This window comes from Petaurus breviceps, unplaced genomic scaffold (assembly GCF_028583685.1).
Source record: "Petaurus breviceps papuanus isolate PSGF00001 unplaced genomic scaffold, PetGlider_PUasm1.0 91133, whole genome shotgun sequence".
NCBI lineage: Eukaryota > Metazoa > Chordata > Mammalia > Diprotodontia > Petauridae > Petaurus > Petaurus breviceps.
This window is the reverse complement of record NW_027187419.1, coordinates 30,240,500-30,265,357: the sequence shown is the minus strand read 5'-3', so window position 1 is coordinate 30,265,357 and position 24,858 is coordinate 30,240,500. Positions and strand designations below refer to the sequence as shown.

Below are 24,858 nucleotides of genomic sequence, written 5' to 3'. Positions count from 1 at the left end.
GAAATGAATGAACAAGTTTTAGTATATAAATGTTATAGAACATTAATACACTGAAATCTTACCAGTGTAATAATCAACTAGGATTCTAAAGACAAAATATGCTATCTACCTTCTGATAGAGAAGTAAAGGGTTCTGCATGCAGAATTAGACAAATCTGTTTTGAATGACTATACATGTTTGTAATGGATTTTGTTTTTCTTGTGCTGCCAATTGGTGGTGAGAGAGGTTAAAAGATAGATCTTGGCTGATTAAAAAAATGTTAAATAAAAAATAACCAAAGATAAAAGAAAATAAATAAAAACAAGTACACAGAATGAAACAATTCACATTCACAATATGTTTACATTCTAATGGGGAAGAAAGTATATATAAAATATAAAAAGCATAAATATAAAATTAATAAATACAATTATAAAAAAAAGTTAAAGAAAAAAAGCTCAAGGGGAAAGGTAGCAATTGTGGGGATCAGTAGGGGTTTTACTCAGAAGATAAAGCTTGAGCTGTTTCTTAAAGAAAAAGGGATTCTGTGAGGCAGGGACAGGAAAATTCATTCCAGGCAAGGGGAGAGGGGGAAGGACATGGCCAATGCAAGCCCACAGAGATGGGAAATAAAGTGTTGGGAATAAGGAACAAACAGAAGGCTAGTTTGCTTGGATCATAGCCTCAGAAGGTTTCGAAATCAATGTGGTGAGAATGAAGTATTAACTTGGGGTCAGTTTTTCCATTCTCTTTACTCTAGTCCTAGAGTAAATCTGTTTCAATTTTGGCAATACTGCAATTTCTAGAAGATTCAAGTCTGTTTTCCCAAGGTGTTAAATCTAATAGCGTTATTATTCCTTAAAATAAAATCAAATTAGATAATGTACAAGTATTTTGCAAATCTTAAAGTGTTACGTTAACATCGATTACTATTATTATCTTTTTGTTCTCAATGGAGTTCAGATACAAAAGTCCTAGGAAAAGTCACTGTACTGTTCTTTTATATTTGTATACTTCAGACTACTACAGTTGGATTAAAAGAACTACTTTTTGTAAAAGAATAAAAATATTGGGATTTAAGATCACCTCATGAAGACTCATTTCTTCTGATAAATATTTTTATTTTAAAAACATTTTGTTCTATGTAGCTTAGATATGATAAATAGGGATGGCAATATTGCTTTTAAACATTGTTCTTAACATTTTATGGAGCACCATTACGTCTGAGAAAAATTATCAGCAACAATCGTCTATGATAATGGTTCAGTTCCAATAGCTAGGTTCTTTTTGTTTATCAAATAGTAGTCTACTAGATTCATTTGTTTCTGTATGCAATCTATTCCACTGATGGATATCTGCAATAACAAATTGTTTTGAGAATTACCACTTTTTAGTATCGTTTGAGATATGGTATTGTTAGACACCCTACATTCTGATTTTTAAAAATTACTGAGATTACTACTTCTTCAATTGCTTCTGACATCACTGCAATGGTAATAATAACACGTTTTAGGTAAAGAACACTTTTTCATATGGATATAAAATAATTTAGTGTTTTCCCTATACTAAAGTTTACTTTCTATTTTTGAAGTACATGAATAAGCGACTACAGAACTAAGTCAAAGACTCTGTGATAATAAAAATAACACAAGTATTATAGTACTTTGGGGTATCTTATTCAATAATTCAATAATTCCTGTTATCAAGCGTTGCTTTTTCTATTTCTGTCCCTTTATGATGGTCCCTTTTTACTCTGCAACCAATATAATATCATTTATAATCATGTATAGATATTTTTAGTGATATAAGCTGTAAATACCTTATATTAAAGCACATACATATAATTAGACTATATTGTAAGGGTCTCTATTCTTACTATTTCTTCTTATTTTTATTATTACATAACTACTATGATTATTACTATTTCTTATTATTCATTTAGTTTTATTGTTTTGTTAATAATTATGTGATGCCTTCAACTAAGAAAGATGAGATTGGGCTTGCATTTGAGAGAAGCTGATAAACTATTTTTCTAATAATTTATGTGCTAAAAAATAATTATTATTTACGTGCTACTATGAAGCATCTGATTTACTAATTATGTCTTCAATCAACACTACTCTCTAATACTGGAGAGAAGCCAGAGTTTCAGTCACACCCTTTGACAAAGACACTCTGTTATTCATTACATCAATTACATACAATCTGTCTTTAAAATGTTCTACCTTTCATTTTTTTTTTGTTGAACTTCTTGTGAACAATGTGATACTGGAGAGATGAATCAGTGAGAAAAGACTAAGTGCATCCTCTGTCTTCAGGGCGTCTCTGATTTTGCTCTCAAGCTTCTCCAATAGTTTTTATTGATATTGAATTATTTATCTTGTTCTTGACAGAACTAAAGAATGTACAAATTTAAAAAATACTTGGGGACAGAGGATATTGATTAATCTGGCTACTCCCTTGCCTTTTTTCGTGACCTAGATTACATAACAGCTATCTGGCATATATCATTTTATTAGCCAGGTATCCAAAAAGGCTATATAACCCCAGGATCCAACTCAAAATAAATAAGAACTTAAAAGAGGTCTTCTTAATGGAGTCCACAGAACTTTTGGTCCATTTAGAGGGTCTGTGAACTTAGATGGAAAAGAATTATATCTTCATTTTTATTGAACTCTAATTAAATGTAGCATTTCCTTCAATTATGAACGTAGACAACAAACCACAATGGTATTAAGTTACACTTGACTGCCAAAAGTATCCATGACAGAAAGAAAGTTAAAAGAAGTGGGGAGCTCCAAGAATTAAATAAACCGTGCCAGGGTCATAGATTACTTAACTAATTCTGGACCTTAAGTGAAGCTTTCTAAAGAGATCTAGTGAAAAGCTGAGTTCCTTGTACTGAAAACAACACAGGAAGAAAGCCCTTAAAGTCTGATCTTTGATTCAAGCTTTATTAACAGGATAGGTGAAACCAGGAAGGTAAAACAAAGTCAGCAAATAGAACAGCTGCAGTTTATACACCCACTCAGTCAAATAAAACAGCATTTCTGCACTCTCTCCTGCCCCATAACATTAGAAATTATCTATTCTGGTTTAACTGATAAACTATTTATTTAAACAACTGATTTAAATTATTTTTGATATTAAAGTAAAATGATTCAATTGAAGGTACAAGCTAAATGTCCATTACAATACTAACCTCTCGAACCTCTTCCTCCTCCTCAGTAGTGTTTTTTTTTCTGCTCTCTCTGAAATGACGTACCTATATTAAATTACATATGTTAGGTAACATAATTATTCATAATCAAAAAGTATAATCAGTTCACGAAATAAAATGATTAATCACAAGTTGTTTATGGAATGCTTTAAAATATAACATGTTACTTGACCCATTTAAATACAGATGCTCCTTAGAACAAAATGCACATATCCTTAAAATACTGTTAATAAAATTAAGCACACTTTCCCACTATCTCACATGAAAATTCCACTATGTGTTTCTAGGGGAAAGGTTTTGTCTTTAAGCAAAATAATATTGCTTGTCAAAATGTCCACATTTCTAAAATGCACCAATAAGTCAGTAAGACAATGAGAAAAATTCACTATTTTTTTTTATCACCACAGTGGAATACTTCACCACACAAACTCAAAGTCAAAGAAATGATCTCTTAAGGAGTTTAAAATGGGCCTGGCTACATATAAAAAAAAAAAAAGTAGAAGTAATGAGACATAATCTGGCACTACTACATATGTTATGAAGTAATAAATAAGAAGTTGGAAAAAGGAGACAGATGAGAAATAAATAGGGTTTGAATTATAAAGAAATATTCCATGATGAGGTATGAGTTGAGAATAGGAAAGATCTGGAGATACATTCTAAGCTAGGAGTGCATCACAGCAATCAGCACAGTGTATATGGAAGACAATAACTATTACTGGGGAATATTTTTTGGGAAATTATGGGAAAAAAGCTGGACAAGAAGGATGAGTGTTAGACTGTGAAGGACCTTGAAATCCAAACAGGAGAGCCTGAACTTGATATAGAAGGCAATGGGAAAATCCTGCAGACTCTTGAGAAATTCAGGTTTTTCTTGTCTGTAAAATTAGGAGTTGGAAAGTGAAAGTATAGTACAATGGAAAAAGCACTCAATCTGGAGTCCCAGGATCTCAGTCCAGACCCTGGTCCTGACTCTTAGAACTCAAAAGACCTGAGGAAAGTCCCTTCAACTCTCTGGGCCTCGGGTCCTCACCTGTAAAAAGAGGACTAAAGTAATTAACTTGAAAGGCCCTTTCCAACTTCTATAATATCTATTATTGAAATGGCAGCATAGGGGCAGCTAGGTGGTACAGTGAATAGAGCACTGGCCCTGGAGTCAGGAGGACCTGTGTTCAAATTTGGCCTCAGACACTTAACACTTACTAGCCGTGTGACCTTGGGCAACTCACTTACCTCCAATTACCTCGTCTTACCCCTCCAAAAAAGAAGAAAAAAATTTTTTTTAATTTAAAATGGCAGCACAAGGAGATATCAGACAGCAGAATACAGATGAAGCCTAAGAAACCTAGAGGTTAAATCACTTACCTAAAGCCACACACCAGCTAATGACAAAACTCAAAGGCAATTTCCAGTCCCTTGTCCTTTTCACTACACCACACCATCTTAAATCCCCCCCTGTTTTGTTAAATGCCACAACAGGCAAAGATATGATCAATGCCTAAAGGAATATGGTTCCTGCACAATATGCCACAGAATCAGCCTCAGCCGCCAGCCCACTAAGGGACATTGCCATCATACAATGAAGCTCTGACCAGGAGGAACTGAAAAAAAACCAAAAGCTCCTTGAGAGCAGACATTGTGAAGGACTCCCAAGGATCTCTGGAGGTTCCAACAATACATGTCCCTCAGCCTTGGAGCTCTCCAAGGACAGAGACAGTTCGCTGATCTTTTCCTCTTCTCTATATCCTTTCTGCCTCTTTTCTTCCTTTCTCTTCAAATTTTTTCCACCTTTTTTTCCCATTCTCTTTCCCTTTTTTCTTTTTCCCCTCCTCAAACCTACATGTTGCTAAAAGGACCAAATACTTCCCCTCATTATTTAAACATTGGCATCACAGTCCTTCATAGGCCAAAATACAGTAAGTGGAGCCAAAAATAAATTCCTTAACTGACCTCTTCATCAATTTTATCTTCTGCTGCATCAATGTGACGTTCTTTAAGAAATCTCTGCGTTTTTTCCAACTGGTATTTTACCAATTCCTCTATGGCATCCTTCTCTTCCTTGTCCACAAACTCCTGCACTGCTTCGCCCATTCCCCGCTCTGTGAGAAGGGAAAGTTGCAGTTTCTGTTGAGGTAAAAAAAAAAAAAGAGTCATTATGAAAGCGGAAGAAAATGTATTTGAACAAAATAGAAATAAACACAATTGATAAGAACTGCAAAATAGTACTGGAGGATTTAGGAGAGACATGAAGTATCTGGGGAAATGACTTCATAAACAGAGTAATAGTACTCTTCCATGACTGATCATTTCCCCTCTCTCTCTCCACCAGTTTCTTCTCATCTGCTTATAAATAAGCTGTAAAAAAAAAAAAAAAAAGCCTTCTAATATCTACCAATTACCACTCCATCTCTCCTCTTCTTCAATGTCATATTTAAATTATTCATACCCGATGCCTCCATATCTTCAAGACTTGCACACTTCTCAGCTTCTTACATTCTGGCTTCACTACTCTATAGAAATTACTTTCTCAAAGATTACCAATAATGTCCTAGGCATGAAATCCAACAGATTTTTTCAATACTTACCATCCCTGTCAGTGCCACCACCATTCATTCTGTATACTTGTTTACTATGTTTGAAATCTCACTATCATCTAAATATTTCCCTCTTTCCACATCCCATTGGGATCAAAGTTCTTCTATCTCCGCAGTATCTTTCTTATCGTTTCCTCCTTTCTATTCCCACTACCCTTTGTACAGGAGTATTTCAAGAGGTTCCTAACAGGTTACCCCCTTCTTTTCTCTCACCCTACTCCAACTACCTCTCCAAGACATCATCCTGTTACAAAGATATGGCTATGTAATCCCCTTCTAGAAACCATTTAATAGCTCATTATTGGCTGGTACTCAAAGCCTTTTCTTTATACAGTGGTGACTTCCCAGTCTTATCTCAAACTACTAATCTTCAAACACTCTACATTCTACCCAAACTGTCCTGGTCATTCTCCATAAGTGTACTGCCTCTCTATGTCTTCATCTTTGTTTGTGCTAGTCATGATGACTAGAATATCCTCACCTCACCTTCCCAAGTTCACTCTAAATACCTTTGTAAATCTGATTTAAATGCCACCTTCTCTGTGGAGTTTTCCCTAATCCTAAATCGTTGATAATTTTTCTACCTCTTAACTTTTTGCTTGGATCTCTCTTGTATATTTACCATTCCCTCTATGTGAAATGTTTCTATTAGGTATCTTGATCTTTGAAGGTTTGTTGTTTTTCATCTTTGAAGATCAGTGCCTCCAACAGGAATTTGAAGATAGTGAATACTTAATTAATATTAGCTGAACTGTTCAACTGTGAAGTTGAAATTTTCATATATTATAGATATTTGTGTATGTGTTATACTTGTTTCTGAATGCTGGGACCGTGGTTTATCTAAATCAGAGATGGTGAACCTGTGGCCCTGAGACCACAAGTGGCCTTCAAGGTCCTTGGGTGCAGCCGTTTGACTGAGTCTTGAGTTTTAAAGAATCAAACATTTTATTGAGGGGATTTTTTTCTGTGAAGTTTGGATTTAGTCAAAGGGCCACACTTGAGGATCTGGAGGAACACATGTAGCCTTGAGGCTGCAGGTTACCCACCCCAGAATTCTAAATTTTGGATTTAGCCCAGAATCTACATGATGGATTATACTCAGGTTTTCAAAAATGTTTACTGAATTAATTGTTGAACTGAGTAAGTAGAAATGGAGGTATTTATATGTACCCTATTTGTTTCTCTGGGAAATTGAGAATTCATCATCCAAATCTATCAATCATTTTATATGTGGACTAAATTAAAATTCTTCTTATTTATAAAAAGATGCCAATTTTAATTCATTGTTTTACAATTCACAGTTTGTCATTTAAAATTACAATAAATGTAAGTAATTACTTTCTCTGCAGTCTGAAAATACTGCTTCACAAGATCTTCTACCCTTATAGTAGGTCCTTCTGAAGGAGGTTTTGTGATAAGCTCCCCAAAGTTGATCTCTTCTCCTAGAAAAGAAATGTCCATTAAAGCCAGCTCACTTTTTGTACTTTATATAATGTTAAATATAGTGAAACTATAGTTCATTAATCACAAGTTATATACTTGAGGACAGGAGAAATATAATTCCACTAAATACTATTTTACTAGCACAGACAAATTTAGTGGCAGCAGTAAAACTTTACGGCTACCAGCCATAGTTTTTCTCTATCTATAATAATTCTCAGTATCTTTATGAAACATACTATCAAAGAGACATTGTAAGATATTTAATGGGAAGATGGAATAGGTCAGAAAATTTCAAGCTCTAAAGATTTTCTCCCACAAAAGAGTTAAAATAGTACCTAGAGCAAACAAAGTGTGGGTGGAGATAAATAAGAACTGGAGCATATCCAGAGTCTTCCTGGGACAATTTGAGAAGACCAGAAGAAAAATCCCAGGATAAGGTTTAATCTCTGTGAAGAGTAAACACTTCCAGACTAGGTTGCATTTTAACAGCAAGCAGCAACAAGCCTCAAAAAACAAGCTGCAAGCCCTGGGGTTAATAGGTTTGATAGGATGCCTAGGTCCCAGCCACAGGAACTTTCACCCCCCAGATAGTAAGGGGAATTGTCTGAGCCCAGGAAGATTGAGAGAACCTGTGCTGACCAGAAATGCCAGACACAGCTGTGCTGAAAAGATCAGTGGGGTTAAGAAGGAACGGATAACACATCAGGTGAGGGCAGAAGCAGCGGGGCAAAAAGCCCCTGGCTGTGGGCACTTACAGAAGGTTGGAGGTTTGGCTTTGGTTCCAGGTTAGAGGGGTGAACTGAAGATCTGGGGCAAGAAGCACCATTTCCCATACCCCAGGGCTAGAGGTGATTACAAATAATTAAGCTATAACCACAAAAAATGAACAGGCATAGGAGAAAGAATCCAACCACAGAAAACTATATTGAGAACAGAGATGGCTGGGGTTCATCTTCAGAGGAAGATACTGAAGTAAAGAAACTCCCAAAGAGTAATGTCAAATGGTCACCTGCCCAAAAAGAATTCATAGAAGATCTTAAAAAAGACTAAAAATAAAATGACAGAAATGGAGGAAAAACTAAAAAAGGAAATAAAAATAATCAAAGAAGGGTATGAAAGGAAAGTCAACCAATTAGAAAAGGAGATCCAGAATCATAAGGCAGAAAATGACACCATGAAAATTAGAATTGGGCAAAAATAAGGCAGTGAAATTATAAGAGATCAAGAAATGATTAAACAAAACATGAATAATGAAAAAATAGAAGAGAAAGTGAAACATCATAAGAAAAGCAACATATTTGAAGAATAGATCAAGAAGAAAAAATATAAAAATAATTGGACTAACTGAAAATTAAAATAAGAAAAAGAATTTTGACACAATAACACAAGAAATAATTAAAGAAAATTGTTCTTAAGCATTAGAACAAGGTGGGGAAAGTAGAAATAGAAAAAATTCATCAATCACCATTTAAAAGCGATCCTATGAGGAAAACTCATAGGAGAATCATAGTCAAATTCTGAAACCCCCAGCTCAAGGAAAAAATGTTTAAAGCATCAAGATTAAAACAATTTAAATATGGTGGTACCACAATTAGACTCACACAAGACCTAGCAGCAGAGACATTAAAGGACCACAAGTCTAGGAACACAACATATTAAAGAGCAAAAGAACTAAGTCTCTGGCTGAAAATATCATACCCTGCAAAGTTAAGTCTTATTCTGAATGAAAAAAAAATGGACATTTGATAAAACTTTCAGACTTTCAAGACTCTGTTAAAAAAAATCCTAAACTTAACAGAAGATTGGCATACAAGAACCAAGAGAAATATAAGGCACATAACAAAGACTGATTATAAGGGATCCATAAGGACAGACTATTTGCTTCTTATGTATGTATAATGTAAAATGTATGTCTAATAATTGGGTAGTTTATAAGAAATATTGAGGTAAACTTGAGTATGATATGAATTTTAAAAGTAAAACCATTTAGGGACAGCTTAAAAGAGTAATTATTTTATAAAAATGAGGTGCAAGAGGAAGAATTGATACAGAGGAATTAGATGGGGGAGGAGGGCTGGTAGTTCTGGTAACCTATTTTCATTGAGAATGAGTTTAAGAGGGAATAACATATACATATATTTAGAAAAGTATAAAAGTCTTCTAAATTCAGAAGAAATAAAACAGTAGGGCCATAGGGAGGGGGGAGAGGACAAGGGAGGGATCTTTAGAGGGAAGGGTGAGGGAATAGGTAAAATAGAGGTATAAGAAGGGTGTTTAGATTTATGGGAATGGAAGGATAGGGGAGGGGGATAGGCAAGTCACAGGAGGATAAGGTAGTGGGTAGAAGTAAAGTAGAAAAGGCAGGAGGGATAGGAAACAAGAGATATGCACATACATAAAAGCAAAGATCAGGAGTAGAATAGGTTTGAGAAAGTACATGTCTATACATGTATGTGTGTGTATATATATATATATATATATATATAGCTTATATTTATACCTATAGAGAAACATATCTAAACTTTACTGTAGCCTTCAGGGGAGGGAGGGCGGGATTGGGAGGAGGGGAAAAAAAACAAAGTAAAAAAGTGCATAGCAGAGAACAAAAGAAAACTCACAAGGAAGCAAAGAAAAGATGGACAATTCCCAACACTATGAGTATTATTTATCATATAAGCTTTCTTGAAATAAAAATTTATCATTACACGTTTTGAATGCTCTCTTATGTTCTACTATGCACACAACATGCTTTTTTTTCTTTCTAACTTTGTATTTAAGTTCCAATATTTAAGTTTATGAGATGTTTTTGTTTCTTTATTCTATATTTGTGTTCTGGCATTTGAGTCTAAAATAAAATTTTGGAAACAAAAAGATATTTAATATAATTACATTAATGTAAATGTCTCCTGATGTATGAATTTCTCGAAAATATTCATAGACTCTGGCTTGAAGAAACCCCACTCCCATACTGCAAATTCCAAAAACTCACTTAAATATTAGATACTTCTGTTTGCGAAATTTTCCTTATATTGAACTGAAATCAGTCTGTGGTCTAAATTCTGCTATATAGTGTCAAATTAAACAAATCTAATACCTCTTCCACATAAATAGAAAGTATAGAAGCATCTAGCCACAAAGAAATTGTCATCAACCTATTTTATATATAAAGGTATGATGCCAGTACCACCATAATTATAGGCTATATGGAGTGACTTAATTTTATGTACCAGATGAGAGGATTTAGGGAAACCCATCTGAAAGCAAGAATAAATAAATAAATGTACAAATACATTTACAAAGAAAAGTTAAACAGTGAATAGAGCACCAGCCCTGGAGTGAAGAGGACCTGAGTTCAAATGTGGCCTCAGACACTTAAAACTAGCAGTGAGACGTTGGGCAAGTCATTTAACCCCATTTGCCCAGCATTCCCCCTCCAAAAAAAGCAAAAAGAAAAAAAAAGGAAAGAGAAACAGATAAATGAATAGAGGTTAACCAAAAAACAAACAAACAGAACTCGGCTATAATATGGAAGAGAGTAGAATTTGTTTTAAAATTAAAAGAGCTGTAGACCTTGAAAGAACTTTAAAGTTTATCTAATCCAATCTTCTCATTTTGTATATAAGGAAATGGAAAAATAAAGAGGACAAGACTCAAAGTACAGTATCTAGTCCCTTTGAATGACAGCTGCCTTCTCTTTCATTACTCTGAAGCTGATCACTTTAAATCTCATCACAAGGCTGCTAACTCAGCCTCAGACACTCAAACCCTTCCCACCTCAGTCTCCCTCCCCTCTGACTAAAGAGCTGGGAGGGGGTGGGGAGCAGGAGGAAGGAACACTACACTCCTCCTCAGATTTCCTTTATTAAAGAACAGAACCTGGACTTTCCAGCTTTCTCTCTACTTTCTATCTGTAGCTCAGTTTTGTGTTCAGCTCCACAGAACTAGATGCCTCTAGGCCCCAACCCACCCCCTTTTCAGCTTCCTTTTGTGTTGGGACTTCCCCTATTACACAGCAAGCTCCTTGAGGGCAAGAAGATCATCCTTTTTCTTATTTGTATTCCAGAGCTTAGCATAGAGCTTAGCAGAGAGGAAGCATTTAATAAATGTTTATTGAATTGAAAATTGAATTCTTTCTGGTCCCAGTTATTAGATTGTGTTATTAGGTTAAGAACCTCCCTAAATCATCCTAGGATACTCCTTTCACTGAAATTAAGAAGTTACAGCCCAGTCAGATTAGTGCAAATAATGAACTTCATCAAGAGGTCATATAAGAACCAATGACCATATTTTGCATAATTATAACTTTGAATAATGAATACATGTAACGAATTCACATAGATGAGAACCTAGCTGTATGCTTTCAATATATTCAAATATATTAAATTTTATTTTTAAATTTATTTTATTTTCATTTTTTTAACTGAGTCTCCCTATGTTGCCAAGGCTAGAAGTGCAGTAACCACTTAGAGACCCAATTCCAATACAGATCAGTATGGAAGTTTTAGGGGCAGCTAGATAGCTCAGTGGATAGAGTGCTAGAATCAGGAGTTCAAAGCCAGCCTCAGACACTAACTAGCTGTGTGACCCTTGACAAGTCACTTAACCCTATTTGCTTCAATTTTCTCATCTGTAAAATGAGCTGGAGAAAGAAATGGCAAAACAAGCCAGGATCTTTTCTGAGAAAACCCCCAAAGGGGTCATGAAGTGTCAGACATTACTGAAAATGACTAAGTAACAACAACAACATGGAAGCTTTAACGTATTTAAGCCACTTCAACCTTTTTCTCAGATCTGAGCTACTTCATCCCTCCTAAAGAAACCTAGTGATCCTCTACTCTCAAGGGCCAGATTCAGTGCAGATATCCTATCAGCTTTATCTCTACTACAGCTGAGGACTCAACTGATTCAACTCAAGCAATCCACCAGTCACAGTCTCCTTACCAGCAGGCACTACAAGCCTGTACCTATGTCTACTTTACAAAAGATCTGTAAAATAATACATGTCTACAAATCAAAAAAGGAAAAACAAAGTTCACCACTGAGTGAACTATATTACCTGCAGGCCTGATGATAAAACGAAAATTTTTAACTTTAATTAGACTTGCCATGTAATTATAGAAAGTAATGAATTTCTCATTCAAGTAAAGAATTGAAATTATCTCTATGCTGATTACAGAAATCCTATATATTCCATTATGTAATGAAAATGCCATATGTTTGAAAGTTTCTAAAGCACATCTATTGCCCTCAAACACAAACAAATGTTGCAACTGATAAAAACAGCTCTCAAAGCTTTCTTAAAAAAATATTTTAGAACTGTTCTGTGGTTTTTTGGTTGTTTTTAAAATCCTCTTGTAAAACCACAGTGGGGGTAGAGTGGTGACCCTGGGCCCTCAGACTATGTAAAGAACATACAGCAGGACTTTGATCATGCCAGAAAGGTTTAGGGTGCAGTCTTGGTGTTGTATGTTTATGTCTATTATCCCAAGTCCAAACTAGCTAATTTTTAAAATGTTCATTACTAGGCTGGCTATGTAGTGATGATTAATTCAGCCACTGTAGATATAAAAGAATACTTACTAAGTCGCAAAGAGGCCGCAAATTGAATTAATAAAAGAATAATTCCTTCAAGGATTAAATTAAGAAAACAAGAAAGGGGAGGGCTTTATGAAAAATCTGTAAGAAAAAAATCCATTTGAAGTCTGTGTTATAAAATAAATAGCAATCATTTTTGTTAATACTTCTTATACTTCAGTTTCCATCATCAAGAATTCTTGGCCTTGATTTGTATGATCTAGTAGAAAGAATGCTAAGCTAGAGTCAGAGGACCTGGATTTAAAACTCAGGTCTAGGGATGGCTAGGTGGCACAGTGAACAGAGAACCAGCCCTAGAGTCAGAAGGACCTGAATTCAAATCCAGCCTCAGACAATTAACATTTACTAGTTGTGTGACCTTGGGTAAATCACTTAATCCCAATTGCCCTGCCCTCCCCGCTTCAAAAAGAAAAAAAAAATTCAGCTCTAAATCTTACAACCTACACAACTTGTGAAAAAAATCTTTTCTGGGCTTCAGTTGCCTCATCTGTAAAACGATGGACTACATGATCTCTCAAGAGTCTTTCTAGCTCTAAATCCTATGTTGACATAATATCTACTATATTCTGCTGTGTTGCAACACTAAAATCAATTCATCAGAAATACATTAAGTACCCACTATAAACAAGGTAATATGTTATAAGCTAAGAATGCATATATAAAAATTAAACAGTCCTCACCCTTAAGGAGTGTTCTACTGAAACAAAGAAAAAAAAACCGTACAAGTAGCTAACTAATGAAATATTTCCTACCATGGACTATACATGTCATCCAGTTTAACCCCTTCATTTTTCAGTTGAGCAAACTGAAGCCCAAAGATGTGAAGTGATTTGTACAAGGACAAAAATGAAGCTAATGGCATAGCTAGGACTCGAAGTCAAGTCTCCTAACTTTCAGACCTGTCCTTTTTCTACCATGCCATAAAAAATAAGGGGTGAGAGAAACTAACCCAAAAAAAGCTCACCATTTTATGGTTAACTCCCCTTCTTCATCAAGCTTTTCTAGTTACTCATGTCCTCCCTCTTAAACTACCTTGTATTTAATTGCTATGTATTTATCTGCATTAATTCAACTTATATTTCTTTATGTACTTATAAATATACTTCTCTTCCCTATTATAAGTTTTTTACTAATATGGATTGCTTCATACTTTGTATTTCTATCCCCACTACCTAGTACATGCTTGACACAGTGAAGGGGCTTAAAATTTGCTTTACTGATTGTAATGGGAATGGGAATTTGAAGATCTTCCCTGTCCCTTAATAGACCTAGGGGGAAGTTTGAAGTCCTCCCCTGCTTTGAAAGTAAACTCTTCCCCCTAACAGGCTGAATGGAGTCACATGGAGCCTGTGGTGGGAGGAGTTCAATGAAGGGAAGCAGAGCCCACAGGAGGCTAGTAGTCAGAGTTAGAGAGAGAGAGGGTGGGGGACAGAGGACGCTTAGGCAAGGAATCAGATAGGCTCATTAGTAGATATTGATCTTGTACTGGTTTGTGGGAAGGCTGAAGGATGCTGTATCTCTCAGTGTTATTATGGATTCTGAATATCTTTGGTCCTATAATGGAATCGGCTTACTGGTTTTGGGATTCGGTCTTCTGGTGTCTAAATAAATATTTCAGTTCTGTCTTTTACCTTGAGAATCTGGTATATTTTGTGATCGAACATCACGCAATATTTATAGTCATGCTCTTTATCATGATCATGGGCACTGTGAATATTGCATTGGCGCTACACTGATTTACTGATAGTTAAGGCAACGTGCTGTTAAAAAAAACAGGTAATGATTTTAAAAAAGGAAATTATTATTAGTAGTAGAACCAAATGACATACAATAATAAAAATAATCACTAGTATTTTCAGGCTTATAAGTAATTTACAAATGTTATCTCATTTGATTTTTACAACCCTGGGAGGTAGGTATGATTACTAATCTCCATTTTACAGATGTGGAAACTGAAGCAGACAGAGGTTAAGTGATTTGCCCAGGATCATACAGCTAGTAAGTGTCTTCGAAGCTGGATGTGAACCCAGGTTTTCCTGACTTCAGGTTCAGTGCTCTATTCACCCGGCTGCCTGCTAGCCATACTAGCATTGGCTAAATCTAAAACCAAGATCTCAGATAAAGTTAAAGCTGAAACAGATTTAATCAGAAGAGAAAAATAGGAAAAGTATACTATACATCAGCCATATTAATATTGTTTTAGATTATTTAAAATAACTAAACAGTATACGGTCAGACTATTGCAGTGGTAGAGGAAATGATGAGCTGATAGACTTAGAAAAATAGGGAAAGACTTGGATCTATGAAGGAAGACATCCACCCTTACAGAAACAGAGGACAAACAAGTATAGTATAGTCTTACATATACATATACATGTATATATCTATATATGAGCATGATTATAGATATGTAAACATATGCATGTGTACATATATGTCTGTGGGTATTTGTGTGCATACATGTATATATATGTAGACACGTAGACCTGTAGATGTATATGTATGTACCCACACACACAAACATATCCATGCTTAACTGTAGCCTTCTTCGGAGGATGAGGGAAGTTGAAAGAACAAAGTAAAAAGTACACAGCAGAGAGCAAAAGAAAACTTACAGGGGAGGATAGGGGGTGCAATGAATACAGCACCAGCCCTGGAGTCAGGAGGACCTGAATTCAAATCTGACCTCAGACACTTTAACACTTACTAGCCATGTGACCTTGGACAAATCACTTAACCACAATTGCCCTGCCCTCCTCACTCTGAAAAGCAAAAAAAAAAAAAACCTTACAAAGAAGCAAAGAAAAGATGGACAGCTGGGCACACAATGTGTAGTATTTACTACATATGCTTTCTTAAAATGGAAATTTATTGCTGTATATTTTGAATCCTCTCTTTTGCTCTTCTGTGCACAAAAAATAAATTTTTTTTAAATTTTTTAAAAATCTAAAACCAAAAAGCATTGTAGATGTGATTACTCAATAAAAACTGTTAGGAAACTGGATAGAAATATGGAAAAGGTAAAAGTAGCTTAATATTTCACACAAAACAAAAAAAAATCCCAAATGGATTAATTTTTAAAATCACACAAACAATAGAAAATGATGCAATATGATATTTAACACAAACATGAAGTAATAAATTCTTCAACAAATATAAGACAGTCTATATGATGAAATATACCGAGATACATGAAAACAAAGGGCTTCTATACAACAAAAAGCAATGTATAAAGACTTAAGGAGAAAGAAAAAGATGGGAAGAGGGGTTTATATCTTTGCTACAAACATTTCTGACAAAAAATTTGACATTCAAAATTCACAGTGAACTAACATCAGTTTATAAAATCTACATCCCAATAGGTGAGTGGCTAAGGGATACATATAACTGGTAATTTAGAAGCACAAAGGATCCATGATCACCTGAAAGAACAAACTCCCTAATAATTCTAGCAACGAAAATCAAACTTTTTGACCAACAATAGTCACCTGAAAGACTAAGTACAAGAACACAAATTAAAGCAAATTAAAACAATCTTACACCTATGAAACTGGCAACAGTATTAAAAATAACACTAAATGCTGGGGCTATGGAGATATAGAAATATTACAATAACACTAGCAGTGTGAATTGCTGCAATATTTTGGAAAAATAATATAGTTTTGTACAATAAGAGATAAAAATCCTTTAATCAAGTGTTCCCACTATTAGAATTATACCTCAGAAGGATGCTGACTGGGGAATGAAGATATATCTATATAGAAATATTCAAGAACAGCATTCCTAATGGCCAAAAAAATGGAAATAACTCGTGAAAATATTAAGTAATGGCTGAAGAAACTAGGAAAAAGAATGTCACTGCTCCATAAGAAAAGACAAGTATGAACGACACAAAAAACAAGGATACAAACTGAGAAGTAGAATGAAAATAGTAGTATACAAATTGAATACAACTATTATGGTAATTATTATTGTGTATATAAAAGCAGAACATCTAAGTGGTGCAGTGGATAGAATGCCAGGCCTGGAGTCAGGAAGATTCATCTTCATGAGCTCAAGTCTGGCCTCAGACACTTATTAGCTGTGTGACCCTGAGGAACTCACTTAATCCTGTTTGCCTCAATTTCCTAATCTGTAAAATGAGCTACAGAGAAATAGGAAACCGATCCAGTATCGTTGCCAAGAAAATCCCACAAAGAATCAGACATGACTGAAAAACAACTGAACAACATAAAAGCAACCAAATCCAGAAGAAGAAACATGGGGGGAAAAATTTCATAAGAAAGCACTGAAGTAAACTGAAGTAAACAAGATGATTTAGTTATTATCTTGTTAAAGTTACTACACATTCTTTTGTTCTGTGAATAAGGTAAACTTATGATTTTATGTACAATTATTTTCATTTCTGTCTACTTGAATGCTTATGTTTGAAAACTGTTATTAAGTTTAAGATAATTTTTAAAGTGAATTTTCTAAAACTGGAAGTTTTTTTTAATAATAGGAAATGAGTTACATTTTGAAATGCAAATGAACTCAGACAATATAAGTTGTTCTAATCTTGGTTTTATAATAAAAAGACATATCCATTAGATACAGGTTCTTCAGTAATAAAAATCTAGGTTGTTCACTTTGTTTTATCAAAATTCTTTGTTTTAATCAGTCTGCTGAAAAGTACATATTTAACTAAAGATATATTTCTTATAAGGAAACATTAATGAAATCATTAATGAACATTAAAGTTACTACACATGAAAACTAAGTACCTGAATAATTGAAATATAACAATGTGGGAAATCTCCTTTTCTAAGCATTTGAATATTATGAAAATGTTTCAGGTTACAAAACTTTAAAATAGCAATGCAAAAATTCAGATTAACTATGCAAAGAATATTAAAAGATCTGATAAAATATTTATACGCCAGGGGCGGCTAGGTGGCACAATGAATAGAGCACCGGCCCTGGAGCCAGGAGGACCTGAGTTCAAATCCGGCCTCAGACCCTAGACACACTTATTAGCCGTGTGACTTTGGGCAAGTAACAACTCCAATTGCCCTCCAAAAACAAAAAAAAATTGTATATGCCAAATTTCTAAAATATTCAAAATATAACATCAGCAGTATTCTTATTTAATTTTTTTCATTAACAAAAAAAAATATATTTTCCTTTTACCTCCACAATGGAAGAAAAAAAAACTTTATAGAAAATATTCAGTAGTATACTCCATATCAGTAGATGAAGTTTTCCATTTCTTTAGTGAAATTTAACATTCATAAAAAAAATTTTTAGTACTATTCTATTTTTTCAGGAAGGCAAATGATTTATTTATAACTATTATTAGTAGTTAATTTCCCTATAATATCAAGAGAGAAAAAAGAATGTAACAACTTTCTTGTCATTCTCTATGTCTTTCACTAATGATTGATTTGATTTACATGAACGTTGAAAATTCATTTTCTTAACATGTAAAAATATTTGCATTACCTGTTTTTTCCTTTTGCTCTCTCTGTCTGAAAAAATGAATAACATCTTTTGGATTAGCTATCCGATCCACAAACTTCTGACTGAAGCGGAGAACACTGAAAGGTTCAAATCCTCCTGTATAGTCAACCTATAAATACAGGATATGCTATAAAGAACAGAAAACAAATCATTCTAAAAGCCCTAGGATCAACAGTTTTTCTTCTCTAAAAGAAAGTATTAAAATTATTTATTTAGTTTGTTTTCTACAAGATTTTAAAATTGATATAATGCTCACCCCATCTTTGTAAGATATGTATTATGGTTATAGCACCATTTCCAGTCAAGACACTGAAGCTAATAATGTTTAAGACTGGAACAAAGCTGTTTAACTAGTCAAATCAATAATATGGTAAGGGCTAAGAAAATGTAATAATAGCTACATGTGCTGAGCATTTACTTTAAAAACTCAAGTTAATATGACATCAAAAAAAAAAAAAAGACACCTGGCTGTGTAACCTTGAGCAAGTTACTTAACCCCAATTGCTTAGGGGCGGCCAGGTGGCTCAGTGAGTAAGAGCACCAGCTCCAGTGTTAGCATGACCTGGGGATCAAATCTGGGATCAGATACTTAGCACCACACCCAGATATAACTGGCCGTGTAACCTTGAGCAAGTTACTTAACCCCGATTGCTTTTAAAAAAAAAAAAAACAGGGCTTTTTACATTTGATCTAAAATTGAGAAAATATATTAATATGAGAAGAAAATCCAATTGATTTGTTTTGTTTAACTACACTTAACTGTCATGAGGGCTTCAAAAGGGGCAGTCAGGTGGCGCAGTGAGTAGAGCACTGGCCCTGGAGTCAGGAGGACCTGGGTTCAGATTTGGCATCAGACACTTGACACACACACACAAAAAACTAGCCGTGTGACCTTGGGCAAGTCACTTAACCCCAACTGCCCTACCTTAACCCCTCCAAAAAGCAAAAAAAAAAGATGAGGGCTTCAAAAGATGAGGTGGGAGAGGAAAGGAAGAAAGGCAAAAAGGGAAGCTGATGAAAAGAACTATGCAAAAAAAAAGGATTATCACTGAAACATTTTAAAAATATGCAGTTCATAGTTTCATATATAATCTTTTAAGTTATTTAATGAAAAGCTATCTTTAAGTTCTTAAATTTCTTAAAAATTTAAAATAAGACAACAAAATGACCAGAATTCTGGTCAAAATTAGTTTAATAATGTAAGCACTTTCAGAAAGATATTTATAACTAGAAAGAAGAAAATAAAATAGAGGGCAAATCTATTTAGCAGAATTTTGCTTTCAAAGCTAACAATCTCTGTCACTGCAGCTTTTTTCTTAAGCAGAACAATGATCCAAAACAATAACTATTCTCCTGGGTTGTTATCCTCTATTAAGGAGAAAAAAAGGGTGCAGCTAGGTGGTGCAGTGGACAGACTCAGTCACTGATCCTGGAATCAGGAGGACCTGAGTTCAAAGGTGGTCTCAGATATTTGAAACTTGCTAGGTGTGTCACCCCAGGCAAATCACTCAATCCTGATTGCCACACGAAAAAAGAAGAAGAAAAGAGTCAGTGCCAGTCAGAAGGCCAGACCATGGACTAGCTTTTGAAAGTGTTCATGGAGAAAGGGCTAAAGAGGGGGTCACACTTCTCTGGGCCTCCATTTCTTCATCTATAAAAGGAGGAGCCGAACCTTGATGATTTTATTAATTCATTTCTAACTCCTATGACCCATTAGCAAAAACAAAAAACATCTTTCATAAAGGGACATATCCATAAGAAACATAGTTTTCTTTCACTTGTGGTTCCCAATCCATGGAATGATAATTTGTGGTATGAATATTTCTACATTTATTTTGGTTTTTTGGCAGAAATTAATTACTTACTATAATGCTTAATAAATGTTGCCTTCACATTAACAGAGCATGCATAGCCCTCTTACGCTGGTAGTGCAAGTATTTTTATCTTTATTCTACAGATAAGTAATCCGAAGATCAGTTCCTCAAGGTTACAAAGATTATGGCATATGATTCCAAGGGCTTTTTCCAGTATAACACTTACAGACTGCTCTTGTTTGTAGTGTTTCGTCAAAAGCAATGCTATTATTCTCATTAATTCGGCTGCATTATTTTGAGGACTCATGAGTAGAAAAAGGGATAAAATTCCACAGGGACTTTTGCCCTGCTAAAGAATAATAAAATTTGAAAATCACTTCTCTCTATACCAAATTCTACTATGTACTTTCTGGTAGTCAATCAGACTAATATGTAACTCATATGTTAATGTCCATCTTTTAAAAACAAGTTAATACATATATGAAAGTGCTTTGAAAACTGAAAAACAAGATAAAAATGTAAAATATTATCACTGCCCCTGCAGCAGCTGCCATATTAGCAATGGGAGAAACTAGCTCCTGAAGTCACTGGATCTCATCTTGTCTACTAAAATAAGTTAAAATCAATACACAAGGGGGCGGCTAGGTGGCGCAGTGAGTAAAGCACTGGCCCCAGAGTCGGGAGAACCCGAATTCGGTTCTGGCCTCAGACACTTAACACCCACACAAAAAAACTAGCCGTGTAACCTTGGGCAAGTTACTTAACCCCAACTGCCCTCCAAAAAAAAAAGCAAAAAAAAAAAAATAAATACACAAGTTTATACCAGTCAATCATCTTCTTTGCTCAATATTCACAAATAAGATTTAGGTTCAATTCTAACTTCCTCTCCCATAATGTCTTTATATATGCAAGGATCTGCTATATGCATCTATATCTAAGTGCCTCCCTCCAGCCTGTAGTGATAGGCTTACCTGTGTGTACTATTCTATGTGCACTGGTTAAGACAGCTTATTTTTAAATGTCATAAAGTTCAATCATCAGAGAGGTTTAAGAAGTCTGACATGGCACAGATCTAAGTAGGCTCAAAAAGATCAATGTAGGGTTTAAAGGATTACCATAAATCATTTGAGAGTTTTCTTAAGGAACCAGAGGTGGGCAATGATTTGAATGAGTTGAGAGAAATAAACATAGGAGTAAGGGTATTAAGAGTCAACCAAAGGTGAAAAGAATAGTATATCAAATATTCTGTGCCTATATTCTTTTTTTTTTTTTAAGCAATCGGGGGTAAGTAACTTGCTCAAGGTTACAAGGCCAGTTATTTCTGGGTGTGGTGCTGAGTGTCTGAGCCCGGGATTCAATCTCCAGGTCGTCCCAACACTGGAGCCGGTGCTCTTACTCGCTGAGCCACCTGGCCACCCCTAAGCAACTGGGGTTAAGTAACTTGCTCAAGGTTACACGGCCAGGTGTTTCTGTGTGGGTGCTAAGTGTCTGAGCCCGGGATTCGATCTCCAGGTCTTCTCAACACTGGAGCCGGTGCTCTTACTTGCTGTGCTACCTGGCCGCCCCTGTGCCTATATTCTTAACCAAGCTAGAAGTGCAGGGAATATTCATGCACCCAATCCATAAACTGATTAGTATAGAAGCTTTAATCCATTTAAATTTTCTAACATGGGAAATAGAAAATTTCACTTCTCCCAAGGCAGTAGAGTGGTCCTACTTTCCTAAGGGCTCACCATACTGGTGCTGGATTTAGTATGGATACCCTTGACTATCTTTGGCCCTACTAGAGTCTAGAAGTCCAGACCTAAATCAATCCACCAACCTCAACTTCTCCCAGTAGCAGTGATAATAAGTATGTGCCCCCATCCCCAGCTAGAAATATCTCTTTCCTATATATTAAGAACCTAATATAAAAATTAACTCAAGATAGATTTCAGTTACTAATAAAACATTATTACAACACATTAAAGCAAACGGATTTCAAATCTATATTACAAAATTAGTAATATTATATAAACAAATGCTTATTTTTATATAAAGAGGTCATACTCTTAATCTTATGAGAGGTTTTTCCGGCTGCCGGGGATTTCCCAGACGTTCTCTTTCAGCATTTTCAAGCATTTCTTCAACCTTAATATGAAAAAGAGAAATTAGAAAGCAGACATTATTTTCATCTAATTTTATTTTGGTACTACCTCCTCCCTACTATAACAGTCCTATCTTACTTATTTGTTTGTTTGTTTATTTATTTATTGCTTTTGGAGGGGGAAAGGCAGGGCAGTTGGGGTTAACTGACTCGCCCAAGGTCACATGGCTAGTTTTTGTGTTAAGTGTCTGAGGCTGGATTTGAACTCAGGTCCTCCTGACTCCAGGGGCAGTGCTCTATTCACTGGGCCACCTAGCCACCCCCCATATTATTTAAATACTCATGTTTTTTCTATATCATGATTATAATTCTTTCATTAAGCATTAGTTCTCATAAAATTTGCCACCATCTGTATCATCTCTAACTTCCTTTATCAAATGCCTTAATAAAATTACCACCCAAAATCCCAAATTATCCATACACAAGGAAACATCTCAAAATGTTCTTTCCTCTTTCTTTTTAAAGATTTCTGCTAATTTTAAATTATTTTATTTGTTATGCATTTGAAATTATTATCAAAATGAATTTAAATCATATGGAATAACTCAAAACCAAAAATATTCTCCCTGGAGTCAGGAGGACCTGAGTTCAAATCCGGCCTCAGACACTTAACACAAAAATTAGCCATGTGACCTTGGGCAAGTCACATAACCCCAATTGCCCTCCAAAAAGAAAAAAAACAAATATTCTTGTTTCCTTACCCTCTCCAGTGATTTTTTAAAATTAAAATATTTACCTTCTCCAAACAAAAATTTTGTATTGCTTGAGTTACTTTGAGACTATTTGGATTAAAAATATTTGGATGATCAGCAAGTACAATGTCCTCTATGAAAAACTGCCGTACTGTCCTTAGAGGAATTTTTTGCATATTCATCTTTCTCCCCTTAATGCGCAGTAAACCAACATGTCTAAAATAACGAAGAAAAAAGGCATATCTGAAAACACGCAAGGTCTTCTGAATTTTTATAAAGAAATTGATGTATATCTCATGCACTTTCTATAAATATCTTAAATGGCTTTACAAAATTATTCACTTAAAAAGCAATGATTTTACAATTTAAATCTATCATAACTGCAACTTTACAACAACAAATTTGTTATGAAAAAAATTTACTATCTTTTTCCAAAGATAGTATCAATTATATAATAAAATATAGTGGTAAAATGATTCACCATGATTATAAAAGTACAGTAAAAGAAGAAAAATTAGCTTGCTTGATTCTTTCATATTCTCAAAAACTATCCTACATTTATATAAATGGTTAAATTTAAGACACATCATCCAATACAACAGTACCATAGTGAACTGGCAAACTTCTTGAGACAAAATAAGATTTCTTTGAACCATGTATGATTTTAATCAAAGGTAATCATTTTATAATGAAATGTTAATCAAAATAATAAAACAAGGTATACTATAGGATACCTTTCTAACATGAAAAGCTAAGTAATCTTTCTAATTGTGACTATATTTAATGAATATCATGCTACATACTTTATTTTGCTAAGTGAATACATTTAGAAACAGAATTATTGATAATGCTTGTGATACTAATATGAAACTTAGTAAAGGAAAGTTGCAGGGTTAGTAAGACTTAATTATAAATATAAATAGGATCATAAGATATTATCACAACTGGACTCCTCTCCTGTTTAGTTAATAATGACTGAAAAGCTTAAAAATATAAAATCAGAGATGGTAGGAAAGTTAAACTTCAAAATATTCCACTGTAGCAAAATCATGTGTAATATGAATGTGATGCTTTAAAAACAGATACAAGACAGGCTAAAAAAAAAAGACTGTATTTGGGAAAAAGGAATAATTTGATTTTAGCCTACAAACTGACAAAATAATTTAAAAAGAAATTTATAAAATTGCCAAAACCTAAAAAGGACTTACTTTTTTACAGCCTCTCCTGGGGAAAGGGAAGTAACCACTGAACTTCCAGGTTGTGAAACATAGAAGAGCTGCTGCTCATTTTTGGTTGGTGCTATTTTACACTCATGTTCATGACCCCAAATAACAAGATCAATGAAGTCATCCAAAAACTGCTCTGGAATGTAGTTTGAGGCTCCATGTTTACTTCTATTCCAAGATAAAGGCAAAATATAAACATAGTATAGATTCCCAGGATTGAAAAAAAATTCAAATGGAACAGAAAATTCAGAAACAAAAATAGCACAATGATTATCTGAATGTACATCAAAAAAACCAAACATTGGTGATTTTTAGTTTAAAACAATTTGCATTTACTCTTTATAATATACAAAGCAAAAAATCTTTCCAACTCCTTTTGAAGGCCTATTACTATCCCTAAGTATACAAAACTACAAGGAATTATTTTTCCCACATTTAATAATGAATATAAATTGATCTAGCAATCATAAAAAAAGATTCATGGGGGGCAGGGTCAAGATGGGAAAGCAGAAGCTGGAAATTCCGTGAGCTCTCGCCACAACCACCTCCAATACCTGTAAAATATGACTCTAAACAAATTTTAGAGCTACAGAACCCACAAAGTGACAGAGGAACAAATCTCCCACTGGAGGTAACCTGGCAAGGAAGG

General features: G+C 34.6%; 1 protein-coding gene across 5 annotated transcripts in view; it reads right to left on the bottom strand.

Annotated features, from left to right (window-relative positions):
* Positions 1 to 24,858, bottom strand: part of MRE11 (MRE11 homolog, double strand break repair nuclease) — a 78,486-nt gene that overhangs the window by 35,330 nt on the left and 18,298 nt on the right. For all 5 annotated transcript variants that reach the window (XM_069080053.1, XM_069080056.1, XM_069080052.1 and 2 more), the window contains 7 exons: positions 24,192 to 24,377; positions 23,028 to 23,199; positions 22,195 to 22,275; positions 18,314 to 18,440; positions 7,133 to 7,236; positions 5,151 to 5,324; positions 3,183 to 3,245 (listed from right to left, as the gene is read on the bottom strand). In XM_069080053.1, coding sequence (XP_068936154.1) covers positions 3,183 to 3,245; positions 5,151 to 5,324; positions 7,133 to 7,236; positions 18,314 to 18,440; positions 22,195 to 22,275; positions 23,028 to 23,199; positions 24,192 to 24,377 — 907 coding nt within the window. The remainder of the gene's footprint in view (positions 1 to 3,182; positions 3,246 to 5,150; positions 5,325 to 7,132; positions 7,237 to 18,313; positions 18,441 to 22,194; positions 22,276 to 23,027; positions 23,200 to 24,191; positions 24,378 to 24,858) is intronic.